General features: G+C 46.2%; 1 protein-coding gene across 2 annotated transcripts; it reads left to right on the top strand.

Moving 5' to 3' along the window:
• The first annotated feature begins 7,721 nt into the window (after window positions 1-7,721).
• rnf7 (ring finger protein 7) lies at window positions 7,722-13,241 on the top strand. 2 transcript variants are annotated; one of them, XM_033031920.1, is made up of 3 exons: window positions 7,722-7,936; window positions 11,976-12,023; window positions 12,923-13,241. In XM_033031920.1, exons 1-3 carry the CDS (start codon window positions 7,774-7,776, stop codon window positions 13,039-13,041), a joined length of 330 nt encoding a protein of 109 aa, XP_032887811.1. In that variant the 5' UTR covers window positions 7,722-7,773; the 3' UTR covers window positions 13,042-13,241. The 2 variants fall into 2 exon arrangements, with proteins under 2 accessions (XP_032887811.1, XP_032887812.1); XM_033031921.1 differs by having other exon boundaries at window positions 7,727-7,929; window positions 12,923-12,979.
• Window positions 13,242-13,480: the final 239 nt, after the last annotated feature.

Here is a 13,480-nt window from a genome sequence, read left to right as displayed (position 1 = left end):
GACCAGACTATCCTGCTGAGACCACACGTGAGATTGGGTGAAGAAGGGACTCGACCCGAGACGTCACCCATTCCTTCTCTCCAGAGATGATGCCTGTTCCGCTGAGTTACTCCAGCATTTTGTGTTTATCTTCAGTATCAACAAGCAGCTGCAGTTCCGTCCTACACAAAAGATGGCATCATCTTTAAGATAAAGACCCTATCTCGAATAAGCAAGAAGTCAATGTCTGTCAGGAATGCTTGGCTCTCTTTAGTCACCCTCACAACCTACCTTTTATTTGCAAGAAGATCAGTGTTTTTGGGAAATCAAAGACTCGAGCCCCGACCCGAATCGTCACCTATTCCTTTTTCTCTGGGAGACGCTGCCTGAACCATTGAGTTACATAGACAATAGGTGCAGGAGTAGGCCATTTGGCCCTTTGAACCAGCATCGCCATTCAACGTGATCATAACTGATCATCCACAATCAGTACCCCGTCCTGTCTTCTCCCCATACCCCTTGATTCCGCTAGCCCTAAGAGCTCTATCTAACTCTATTTTGAATGCATCCAGTGAATAGGCCTCCACTGCCTTCTGAGGCAGAGAATTCCACAAATTACAACAAATTTAGAACTGAGATGTGTGACAACATTTTTCCCACATGTCAGTTCTAAATGACCTTTCCTTTATTCTTAAACTGCGGCCCCTGGTTCTGGACTCCCCCAACATCGGGAACATGTTTCCTGCATCTAACGAGCCCAATCCCTTAATAATTTTATATCTATACATAACTAAAACTCTGATCCTGTGCTCTTCAGGTTTACGTGGTTTATCTATTTGCAAAAACGGTACACGATAACGCCACGCATTTTCGTCAGCTCACTCACCGTTCTCCTGTGCTGCAAGTGCAACAAGTTTTGTTCCGATCGGTGGTATATTGTAAAAGTTAGCGAGGTTTAAAAATCGTAAAAACCCCGCGTGCGCTGATCGATCTCCTCCCCTGCCAGTCATCGCCGCGCGGATTTGTCCCTTCTCCTGTCACTTCCTGCGCCATCACGTCTTTACTGGAGCTGAGGGACGTTGCCGGTAGCCGGCGGAGTTCTCCAACCAGACACAATTTACGGTGGGACCGGAAGCGGCCTGGCGCAGCACAGAGTCAGAGATGTCGACAAGCGGAAAGCGGAGAGTTTGATCCTGGCGGAGGAGAGCATCCAGCGCCCGCTATGAGTCTCAAACGCACCGCCATCACAACGCCCCGCAGCTCCAGCCCCTTCCCCTCTGGTCCCCCTCCCTGACCTTCCCCCCCCCCAGCCCACACGCCGGTGGTGGCCGTAGCTGCTGGTGCTTCCGGGCCGAGTCGAGGGTCTGAGAACTGGCTCTAAGGGGATAGAGGGATAGGAGGGGGTAGGGAGGGGAGAGGAGTTATGGAGAGAGGGAGGGAGTGACTGAGGGTAGAGGAATGGAGAGGGAGAGAGAGGTGAGGGAGGGATTGGGGAGGGGAAGAGGAGAGGGGATTGAAGAGGGAGGGTGAAGAGGAGGGGGGGAGAGTGCTAGAGATGAGGGGAAATGAGCTGCGCCTGTGCAGTTGGGGGCTATGGGTGAGTGGTGGAATATTGCGTTTGGGGACCAAGCCTCCTGTGTGACAGTTGGGTCCCACTTAGTCTAGTGTTTCTATAAGATACCCTCTCATCCTTCTAAATTACAGTGAATACAAGCCTAGTCGCTCCATTCTTTCATCATATGACAGTCCCACCATCCCGGGAATTAACCTCGTGAACCTACGCTGCACTCCCTCAATAGCAAGAGTGTCCTTCCTCAAATTAGGAGACTAAAACTGCACACAATACTCCAGGTGTGGACTCACCAGGACCCTGCACAACTGCAGAAGGACCTCTTTGCTCCTATACTCAACTACTTTTGTTATGAAGGCCAACCTTTCTTCACTGCCTGTTGAACCTGCTTGCTTACTTTCAGTGTCTGATGTACTAGGGCACCCAGGTCTCATTGTACTTCCCCTTTTCCTAACTTGACACCATTCAGATAATAATATGCCTTCCTGTGGATAACCTCCCATTTATCCACATTAAACTGCATCTGCCATGCATCTGACCACTCACCCAACCTATCCAAGTCACCCTGCATCCTCATAGCATCCTCTTCACAATTCACACTGTCACCCAGCTTTGTGTCATCTGCAAAATTGCTAATGTTATTTTTAATGACTTCATCTAAATCATTAATGTATATTGTAAATAGCTGCGGTCCCAGCACCGAGCCTTGCGGCACCCTACTAGTCACTGCCTGCCATTTTGAAAGGGATCCGTTAATCCCTACTCTTTGTTTCCTGTCTGCCAACCAATTTTCTACCCATGTCAATACCCTACCCCCAATACCATGTGCTCTAATTTTGCCCATTAATCTCCTGTGTGGGACCTTATCAGAAGGCTTTCTGAAAGTCCAGGTACACTACATCCACTGGCTCTCCCTTGTCCGTTTTTCTTGTTACATCCTGAAAAAATTCTAAAAGATTTGTCAAACATGATTTCCCCTTTGTAAATCCATGCTGACTCAGACTGATCCTGTTACCCCAGCACTTTGTGTCTATCTTTGGTATAAACTAGCATCTGCAGTTCTTTGTTTCTACTCCATGGGAAAGCAGCCTGCTCATGATACAGATGTGAAGCCATTGATTGAGACATATCGTATTGTTTTACGTGTTCAATATTGACGCTGGTTGCAGAAGCGGTTTTATAAATATTAAGCGATGATTAGTGCATTCCATCCTAGGAGGGAAGCGGTGACTAGATAACAAGCAATGGGGTCGCCATCTACAGCCACAGCTGTAGCTTCCACGATAAGATGACAACATCCAACTGTGTATCATCCATTTATGTAGGAAGGAACCTCAAAGCTGGTTTATACCGAGGATGGACACAAAATGCTGGGGTAACTATGCGGGACAGGCAGCATCCCTGGAGAAAGAGGCCAGGTGAGGTTTCACGTCGGAACTCTTCTTCAGACTGAAAGTAGGGGTGGGGGGCTTCCTCGCCTTCTATTTATTCCCGTCCTCCCCACCTCTACTCTCAGTCTGAAGAAAGGTTTCCTGCACATCTCCTTTAAACTTTTCCCTTCTCACCTTAAAGCTCTGCCCTCTAGTATTTGATTTTTTCATCCTGGGAAAAACGGTTCTGGCTGTACACCTTTTTTATGCCTCCCATACTTGTATATACTTCCACCAGGTCTCCCAGTAACCTCCGGCGTTCCAGAGAAAACAACGTTTCACGTTGAGACCCAACATCAATACTGAGAGCATGGAGGGAAGGCAGGCGGTATACAGAGGTTTCCAGTCCAGCCTTGTTCAAGGCTGATATTTCAATGTCAGTTTTTCGACCGATGCAACTGATGAAAATTAAACCTTGTTGTCGACTGTCACCACAAGGCATCGCAGCACCCTCTGCTGGTCAAATGTAGTATAGGTCCACCGCCAACTGGTGGTCCGGCACCTCCTTTAATCCAGATAAAATTGCAAGAGCGTGCTTGAATTCCCTCCCTGGAAGCCCCCCGATAATGAGGTGATGAGGCAGCTGATCTTGACCCAATGGCAACTTCTGTGGCAATTGGCGGTTTGAGTTTTCCTCCTGTGGCTTGGGTTCTGAAACTCCGGCCCGGCCAGAGCCAGCAGATCCGTTCCCATTGCCGACTTCCACGGACAACTTTGCGGGCCAGTGTCTTGGTCCCATGAGCCATGACCTCTGTAGGTCTGGCAAAACGGATAATGCAACAAGGCTCTGGAACCACAGGGGGGAGGGGGGGCGACAACTCAGTGGTGGACCTGTACTTCAACATTACTGTCTGCAGAATGCACTGTAAGGTCTTGATGTTGAAGTGGACTCTGGAGTTTGTCTTTTTGTTTTCCTAACATACTCTTTATACACAAAATATTGTAATTATCAATGTTGTAATTATCTAATACCAGATATTCATAAAAAGCCATTGATTACAGCTAATATATACAGCTAATAATGTATTTGATAATCACAACATTGATAATTACAATATATTACAAATACACATAGATATAGATCATAGATATATATATAGTCTACAGTACATATATATGTGTATTTGTGAGTATGTGTGTATATTCACACACTGAACTTTTTTTTCTTGCTTGTTTATTATATTGTTTACAGTGTACTATGTTTACATATTCCGTTGTGCTGCTGCAAGTAAGAATTTCATTATTCTATCTGGGACATATGACAATAAAACACTCTTGACTCTTATGGTAGACAAAAATACTGGAGAAACTCAGCGGGTGAGGCAGCATCTATGGAGAAAAGTAAATAGGCTCTTATATTAAACTCTTATATTTGCCTTCTGTATTTACATTATTCTGCTTTCCCATACATTCCATTAGCAACAGGTTTGAGAGGACATGCTTCCCACACTCCTCAAGGTATGCCTACTTAGAAGACAGCCTCCTCTCTCCAATGGTATTTCTGCAACACCCTCTCTCGATGCTCCCCCTCTGTGATTCTGGTCATTTCTCACCTTAGGCTGTGGGCCGAGGAGCTTTATTCTAGTTTCGTGGCCCAAGTCACAGAACTACATGAAATTTTCACATATTGTGTAAAAGTATTATACAAATCACCCCTGAAACACGTCAAGAACAAGACTTGCACATTTTTAATAAATTAGAGAAAAACCGGAAATATTTCGGGTATTTTTCGTCCAATCAAAGCACGTTTAACATTGAGTTATATGCCAGTTGGCCAATCACGCGCCTTGTTTTAGGCTAGCTAGGCAGGGAGCACACAACATGGCTGAGAGGACTTCACTGATGCCTGTTTTACTGGAGATTCCGATGAAGGTTCTTTGTTGTTCTGTGGAATACATGTCATGGAAACTTGCAGCAGGGCAATTCAATTTAGTGAGAAAAGCATTAAGAAGTTTGAAGAATGTGCAGCTAAGTGGATAGAAGTGGAAGAGTCTTGAAAGCAAAGTCCCTGCTGAGGTGCTGCAACACAAAGTTGTGAAACCAGTGAAACTTTCTGCATCAACTCAAACTGAAAGGTAAGATCTAAAGTCTGAATTTATGAAAACTAATCTGTATGGACTTTAATTAATTTAATTGCACCGTTTTATAATGTGAAAAAATGAGATTTGGAGGCTGTACATTCAATTAAACATTTTCACTAATGCCAGCGATAACTTACCGGGAAAAAGTGCTCCGATCGCGGGGCCTATGTACTTAACATAGTGAAGCCGCGGTCTCAATTAAAAAGCGGCCGATTCGTGAACGCGGAGCCGTGGAGTGTGTTTGGATCAGCACCGCGGGCAGAGGGGGGGGGGGGGGAGAGGCTGTGCTTAGTGCTGTCCGGAGCGGCCATTTCCAGGCCCTGACCACGGAAGAAAAATGGAGGAATATTCATTGCACTTTATAGGCTGCCATTGGAGTGAGAAATGGTCAGAAATGGCTGATGTTTATGTAAGAAATTAATTGGTGTATGTGAACTTGAACTAATTTATCTATGGTAGTAACAGTGTTATTCTCATTAACATTAAGGTTGAAATGTTATGAATTGAAGTCCATGCAGACAATGACAATGAGATGCTTTTTTTTGTAGCCTCTGCCTGACCCTCCACTTGAACTTGAACTAACTTATCAATGGACTTATCAAAACTTATCAAAAGACTTGGAATCTGATGAAGGATATTCAGATGAAGATCAGATGTAATGTAAACAAATAAATTGGGGAAATAAATGATTATATAAAGTTTTATTTTAGTGTCGATCGTTTCACTGTTTATTTGGTCAAATTATTTAAACAATGAGTGAATTATTTATGATAATGGCGTGCTGGTGAATGACAGTGCAACAGCTCACCCATCCACACATACATACACACATCCACACACACATCCATCCGTACGCACACTTCCATGCATGCACACACAATCACATACATGCACACATACATCCTCACACACACACACATCCATCCGCACGCAGACATCCATGCACACACATACATCCACACACATACATCCACACATACATCCACACATCCACAGATACACGTTTGACAGGTATACACAAACACACGCACAAACTAATTTACTCAAAGAATGCAACACTTTTAGGGTTATTTTAGGTTAAAGGTAATAGCCCTCATTTGCAAAGGCACCATCGGAGGGGGTCTCTATCATATATATAGGCTCATTGTAGCTTTAAATGAATACTCATCGAGTAAACATCAGAGCATTCAATTATTGGTCAGGATGTGACATTTACATCAGAAATAAGACAGGTCTCTTACAGGTCCGCCACCCAGCCTGGCACTGCCCCAGTCCCACTATGGCCATTACCCCCACTCTCCCCACTATGGCAGTCAATGGGGTTCAGTAAAAGTGGGAACCCAGAGGATCTGGCCTGACCCTTTAATTAGGCAGGTTCATGAGCCCTTAAAACCTGGGACCTCTGCTGCAGTCGCATTAAAATTCCTATTAAAGCGACTGGAAGATGCCTTGCAGGATTGTCCCCGAGCCTGGCACTGCCCTAGTCCCACTATGGCCGTGATCCCCACTCTGCACACTGGCAATCAGTGGGGTTCGGTAAAGGGAGGAACCCACAAGAACTGCCCTCACCCAAAAAAACACTCATAATTATATTCATATTATTTTAATATAATATAATTATACTTAATATATATATATATATGACGTAAATATATATCATAAATAGTTTAATCATAATCATATATAGTTTAAATGGACTGCAACACGGAAATAGGCTGCCCATAGTGTAATATGGGCATTCGCCACTAGATGGCGCTTACTTTCCCGCTCATTTTCTAATTAGTTTAATTAATTAATGTGCAACTTTTGACAATGACGAGTTATGACATCCTTCTCAATTATATTTCATCTAAATCTGTGGAAAATATCATGTAGTTCTGTGACGTGGGTCACAAAAACTGATTTCTAGACAGATTTTTGATGCTCGGCCCACAGCCTACCTCCAGTTTATTTGCAAACCGGAGTGTAAACCGGAGCAACCGGAGAAAACAGACGCGGTTGCAAGGAGAACGTACAAACTCCACACAGACAGCACGCCAGGATCAGGATCGAACCTGGGTCTGTTGCGCTGTGTGGCAGTGGCTCTACCAGCTGCACAGTTGGGGCGCTCTGTCTCTGGATAGGACTCGCAAATGGGCATCAACTGGGACCAATTCAAGACATAAAGTGCTAGAGTAACGCAGCAGGTCAGGCAGCTAAATGGCCTACTCCTGCACCTATTGTCTATTGGAGAACATGGATAAGTGACGTATCGAGTCGGGACACTTTTCCGGACTCGCGGGTTGAGGTCGAGCGTTCCTAACCCGGGGATGGTGTTACACGAGGTCGTTGCCCCCTCTGGCAGCCGCGGTGGGGCGTTGCAGGTAGCGCTGCGCCCTCTAGCGGCCGCGGTGGGGCGTTGCAGGTAGCGCTGCGCCCTCTAGCGGCTGCGGTGGGGCGTTGCAGGTAGCGCTGCGCCCTCTAGCGGCCGCGGTGGGGTGTTGCAGGTAGCGCTGCGCGCTCTAACGGCCGCGGTGTGGCGTTGCAGGTAGCGCTGCGCCCTCTAGCGGCCGCGGTGTGGCGTTGCAGGTAACGCTGCGCCCTCTAGCGGCCGCGGTGGGGCGTTGCAGGTAGCGCTGCGCCCTCGAGCGGCCGCGGTGGGGCGTTGCAGGTAGCGCTGCGCCCTCTAGCGGCCGTGGTGGGGTGTTGCAGGTAGCCGCGATCCCCGGGGCAAATGGCGGGCGTGAAGGAGGAAACGGCTTGTGTTCGCAATGTGATGGCGACGGGCGGAAAGTCCGGAGACAAGATGTTTACGCTGAAGAAGTGGAACGCCGTGGCCATGTGGAGCTGGGACGTGGAGTGCGACACCTGCGCCATTTGCCGGGTGCAGGTGATGGGTGAGGAGCCGGGGCCTGGGTCTGGGGCTGGGTCTGGGCCGGGGTCTGGGGTCTGGGTCTGGGCGGCGGGGAGAGCGGGGTCTGGGCCGGGGTCTGGGTCTGGGCGGCGGGGAGAGCCGGGGCTGGGCCGGGGTCTGGGCCGGGGTCTGGGCGGCGGGGAGAGCGGGGTCTGGGCCGGGGTCTGGGCCGGGGTCTGGGCGGCGGGGAGAGCGGGGTCTGGGCCGGGGTCTGGGCCGGGGTCTGGGCGGCGGGGAGAGCGGGGTCTGTGTCTGGGACAAGAGCACCTTCACAATGTGGTGGCGGAGACGGGACGCTGCGGGGGGAGAGGGTGCGAGGGAGGGAGGGGGGGAGGGGGGAGGTTCGGGCATGAGGTGGGGATGGGGAGTCGGCCTCTGCTAAACCCTGCAACCTCTCCACAGCCTTCACATCCTCCACTGGCGCAACCAGAACTGAATGTGACCAAACCCCACAGGGTGCGGGTGTCTGAGAGGGGACGGGTGTGGGTGCTGGGGGTTAGAAGTAGGAATGGGGACGGTATGTGGGGTTAGGGAGTGTTGAGGATTAGGGATTGTGGATGTGGGAAGCAGTGTATTGCAAGGGGTGAGTGTGTGGGTACATGGGTGAGTGTAAGGGGTGGGGAGAGAATATGTGGGGTTAGGGAGTGGGTGGGGTAGGGGTGCATGGCTGTGGGTAAGAAGTGGGGGTGGGTGCTTTGCAGTGAATGAGGATGGAACTGGAAGGAAGTATGGCTTGAAATGGAGAAATGTTTAGACCACATGGAGTTTTGCATACAGTTCTAGTCGCCCCATTATAAGAAGGATGTGCAGGCTTTGGAGTGGATGCAGAAACGATTTACCAGAATACAGAGAATTATGGACGCAGCCCAGACCATCACACAAACCAACCTCCCTTCCATTGACTCCATCTATACTTCACACTGCCTTGGCAAGGCCACCAACATTAATAATAATAATGGATGGGATTTATATAGCGCCTTTCTAATACTCAAGGCGCTTGAGTATTAGAAACTCAACATTGAACATTAGAAACTCAACATTGCCAAGGACCAGTCCCTCCTCGGTCACTCCCACTTCTCCCATCAAGCAAGAGGTACATAAGTTTCAAAACACATACTTCCACATTCAGGGACAGATGTAATCAGGCAACTGAACCATCCTATCAACAACTAGAGAACAGTCCTGAGCTACAATCTACCTCATTGGAGACCCTTGGATTATCTTTAATCAGACTTTACTGGACTTTATCTTGCACTGTACATTGATCCCTTTATCTTGTAACTGTACACTGTGGACAGTAATCGTGTAGTCCGCTGACTGAATAGTTCACAACAAAAAGCTTTTCACTGTACCTCGGTACGTATGTACATTCTCACACATTACTATCAACCCCCAATCCTCGACTTTATCACTCGTCTACTACACATTTTCAGAGCCCAATTAACCTATCAAGCCCCATGTATTTAGGATATGGAAGAATACCAGAAGAAACCCTATGCTGTCAGAGGGAGAACATACAAACCCCCAAGAATAACAGCTGAGGCCAGGATTAAAACTGAGCCCCTGGTGTTATAAAGCAGCAGAACCAACCACTGTGCCACCCCATATGGAGTCAAATGAGTAACGTGAAGACTACCAGTAGTGAAATACTGAAGATGATTTTAACAAAAGTCTTAGTAAGAGGAACATAAATGCATTTGTAGTCTTTGAGAAGGCATGGGGAAGTAATGGATGTTATTGGTGGAAATGGAGTGATACCATGTAAGGACATCTCATTTTAATGTGTCCAAGCAGAAAGTTTTGTCAGATATTTATTGTCGAATGCATGTACAGTGAGGTACATGAAAATCATGCTTTCAATAGCATCAGAGGCACACAGGCTTAGACGAACACACATGAATTATCCTAAGTGCAAAGAGAAATTACTGCAAAAAAAAGACATTAATGAAAAAACACAATCAGTAAACGAGTCCATGGTAGTGCAATAGATGGTCCTTGGTGTCCTGTGTGCTGAGACAGTTTTAGGGCTGTTCAGGTCGGTTGAAGAAGCTGATGGTTATAGGAAACTAGCTGTCCCTGAACCTGGTGGTGTGGAACTTCAGCTTCTGTACCTCCTTACCGATGGTAGCAGCGAGAGGAGTGGCCGGTTGGTGGGGACCCTTGATGATAGATGCTGCCTTCTTGATGCAACACTCCATGTAGATGTCTTTGATGGCTGTGCTGTTGATCGATTGGGCTGAGTGCACTATTCTATGCGGCTACTTCCATTCCTGTGTATTGGAACTGCTGTATCATGCAATGATGCAACCATGCAATCTGGATACTTTCTACAGTTCATCTGTAGAAGTTTGTTAGAGTATTTGGTGAAGTGCTGAATCGCTTTAAACTCCTCAGCAAGTGGAGGCACTGGTGTGATTTCTTTGTGATTACATCTATGCGCTGGGCCCAGGATAAAAGTCATCCAAGATGTTAACAGCCAGTACTTTGAACCTACGATCTATCTCTCTCCACTGCCGACCCACCAATGTAAACTAGCAGGCAATTTTCCCGCTTTCCCTTTCTGAAGCCATGATAACTTCTTGGTTTTGTTGATGTTCCAAAGAAGGGCAAACATAATCCCAGATCAAAAAACAATTAGGCTTAATTCACCACCGGCAGAAATCAGTGTTGAACAAATGGTGGTTCACAAAGCTGATTTTCAATAGATGGTCTTTCAGAAGAGGTGGATATAGAGCAGAATGAAGATGACAATACGTTCAAAGGGATTCGCTGGAAAACAGTGAGTAAAAAAAATTAAAGTTTCAACTGGGATCAGTTTGAAGTGTCACCACACTGCCTGAAGACTTGTGACATTAGAAAGGAATCTGTATAGACTCTGCCCCATCTAAGCCATATATTCACATTATCTCCCCCTCCCCCACCCCGATTTAGAATGAGGTTTGCTGTTGAAGACCTGTTCACAATGTCATCAAGGTTCTACATCTAATCCCTATGAGGAGACTCCGGGCCTCAGAGATTAGTTTAGTTTAGATATACAGCGTAGAAACAGACCCTTTGGCCCACTGACCAACAATCGTCGACCAACGATCACCCGTACACTAAAGGGCCTGTCCCACTTAGGCTATTTTTTAGGCGATTACAGGTGACTAGGCTGTCGCCACATGGTCGCCGGGGTATCACCTGTATGGTCGTGAGTAGTCTCCTCAGTCGCCCAAAGAGTCATAACGTCTTTCTGGTCACCACTGGATTTTCAACATGTTCAAAAAATGTTGGCGACAGTGGGTTGACGCCAATGGACGTAGCTTGACTTCTCCTGACGTAGGTGCTGTCGTAGGTTGCCGCTGGTGCTGACTTTGGTAAATTCCATTAGCGACTACCTACGCAACCGGCGACTGAATTGTCTTCAGTTGTCGCCAACAGGGTCGTAGCTTGTGGACATAGGCTGACTTCGGTTGTCGTAGGTGGACGTCCTAATGGGTCATCGGTTGTTGGAAACTTGCCGTAGCTTGACATCGACTAGGTGGTAGGTTGTTGTAGCTTGTTGTAGACATTGTCATGCACATTGTCTTAGGAGGGTCCAGTCACTGGTTTTTCGGCGACCTGCTGCAACTATGACAGTCGCCTAAAAAATCGCCTAAGTGGGACAGGCCCTTAACTCTATCCTACACACTAAAAACAATTTTACAGAAGCCAATTAACCTATTAACCTGCATGTCTTTGGAATGTGGGAAGAAACTGGAGCATGTAGAGAAACCCACGTCACAGGGGGACGTACACACTCCATACAGACCGCACGTGCAGTCAGGATTGAACCTGGGTCTCTGGCACTGTAAGTCACGTGCTCCACTGTGCCGCCCTGTAAAAGAACATCCCCACAACATCCAAGATTCATATCACTTGCACCATAAAAACATCTGGGTTACAGTATTTCACAGTGCGGTCGAGTCACTATCACAAAAATGATTTGATTTTTAGATCTTTAATTTCCACTGAACTGTTAAACTATTTGTTTCTTTGTTTAGATGCATGTCTTCGATGTCAAGCTGAAAACAAACAAGAGGATTGTGTTGGTGAGTTCTTCCCTTGTGTTCTGTCCCTTCCTGCAGTCTCGTTGATTGCCTGCAATTTTGCAAGTTTGGTTTTATTATATGGAGAAAACTCACATTGATTGTCATCTATTGAGGACAGGATTAGCTCTTTATAATACTGATCACAACCAGCATGTGCCAAAGAATAAATAATATGGACAAAGTTACTGTAAACTAATCAAGTGAAATTTAAATTAATAATGGTATGAGGACAGAACATAGGACCATCAGGCATTGGAGCAGAATTATGCCATTGGACCCATCAAATATCCTCTCCCATTTGTTTAGTTGAATTTAGAGATATGGCGTGGAAACAGGCCCTTTGGCCCACCGAGTCTGCACCGACCAATGGTCCCCGCACATTAACACTATCCTATACACACTAGGGACAATTTACATTTTATTCCAAGCCAATTAACCTACAAACCTGTACATCTTTGTAGTGGGAGGAAACCGAAAATCTTGGAGAAAACCCACGCAGGTCACGGGGAGAATGTACGAATTCTGTACAGACAGCACCCGTAGTCAGGATTGAACCTTGGTATCCAGCGCTGTAAGGCAGCAACTGTATTGAGCTGTATTGAGCCATAGTGCCGCCCCATTTGATCAAGGCTGATTTATTTTTCCATCTCAACCCCATTCTCCTGTCTTTGCCCCATAATCTTTGATGCTCATTCATGGATCCAGATGTTCATATTATATTGACAGACTTCTACCTATTAGCTGTTAACACCTCTAGCATTTTTTTTATTAAACATAGTCAGTGATTATCATAATAATTTCTTATTTGAGGGATATGAACCATAAATATTTCTGCGTTTGGAAGAGAATCACCTTTTCTATGGTAAAACAAAATAAAATTATTTTTGTTTGTCTTACAGTGGTTTGGGGAGAATGTAACCACTCCTTCCACAACTGCTGCATGTCGCTGTGGGTAAAACAGAACAATCGCTGCCCTCTTTGCCAGCAGGACTGGGTGGTGCAGAGAATCGGAAAATAGTGCTGCACCCTTTCACTGCCACTTTATGGGCGCAGATTGACATGTTCAATATGGTGGTGTTCAGTTTGCTATTTGAAAGGGAACATTTTAACAGTGGCCCCTCCTTCCCCTTAGCCCTTGTACAATGATCTGCCTGTATTAAATAAATCATATGCCACTGGGTATGACTTGTATATATTTATTAAAAAGTTGGAGAGTAACACAAGGCTTCCTGTGTTTTGTATATCAGAGTGTCACTAGGACTTACATTTGCATGGGTCACGGATAATCTTTCCATCAAAATGTTTATAGCATTTGATTTGATTTTTCACATTAGAAACAGTTAATGTGCATTTCAATTGAACTGTCATGAAAAATATGTTACTTGTAACATTGACAGTCTATGCGTTAGGTTCCCGCTCGGTATTGTAATGCCTGTAGAAAGTTTATTTAATGGGTA

The sequence above is a fragment of the Amblyraja radiata genome, chromosome 13 (assembly GCF_010909765.2).
Source record: "Amblyraja radiata isolate CabotCenter1 chromosome 13, sAmbRad1.1.pri, whole genome shotgun sequence".
NCBI lineage: Eukaryota > Metazoa > Chordata > Chondrichthyes > Rajiformes > Rajidae > Amblyraja > Amblyraja radiata.
Note: the sequence above shows the minus strand (reverse complement) of the source record. Positions and strands in the feature narration are given on the sequence as shown.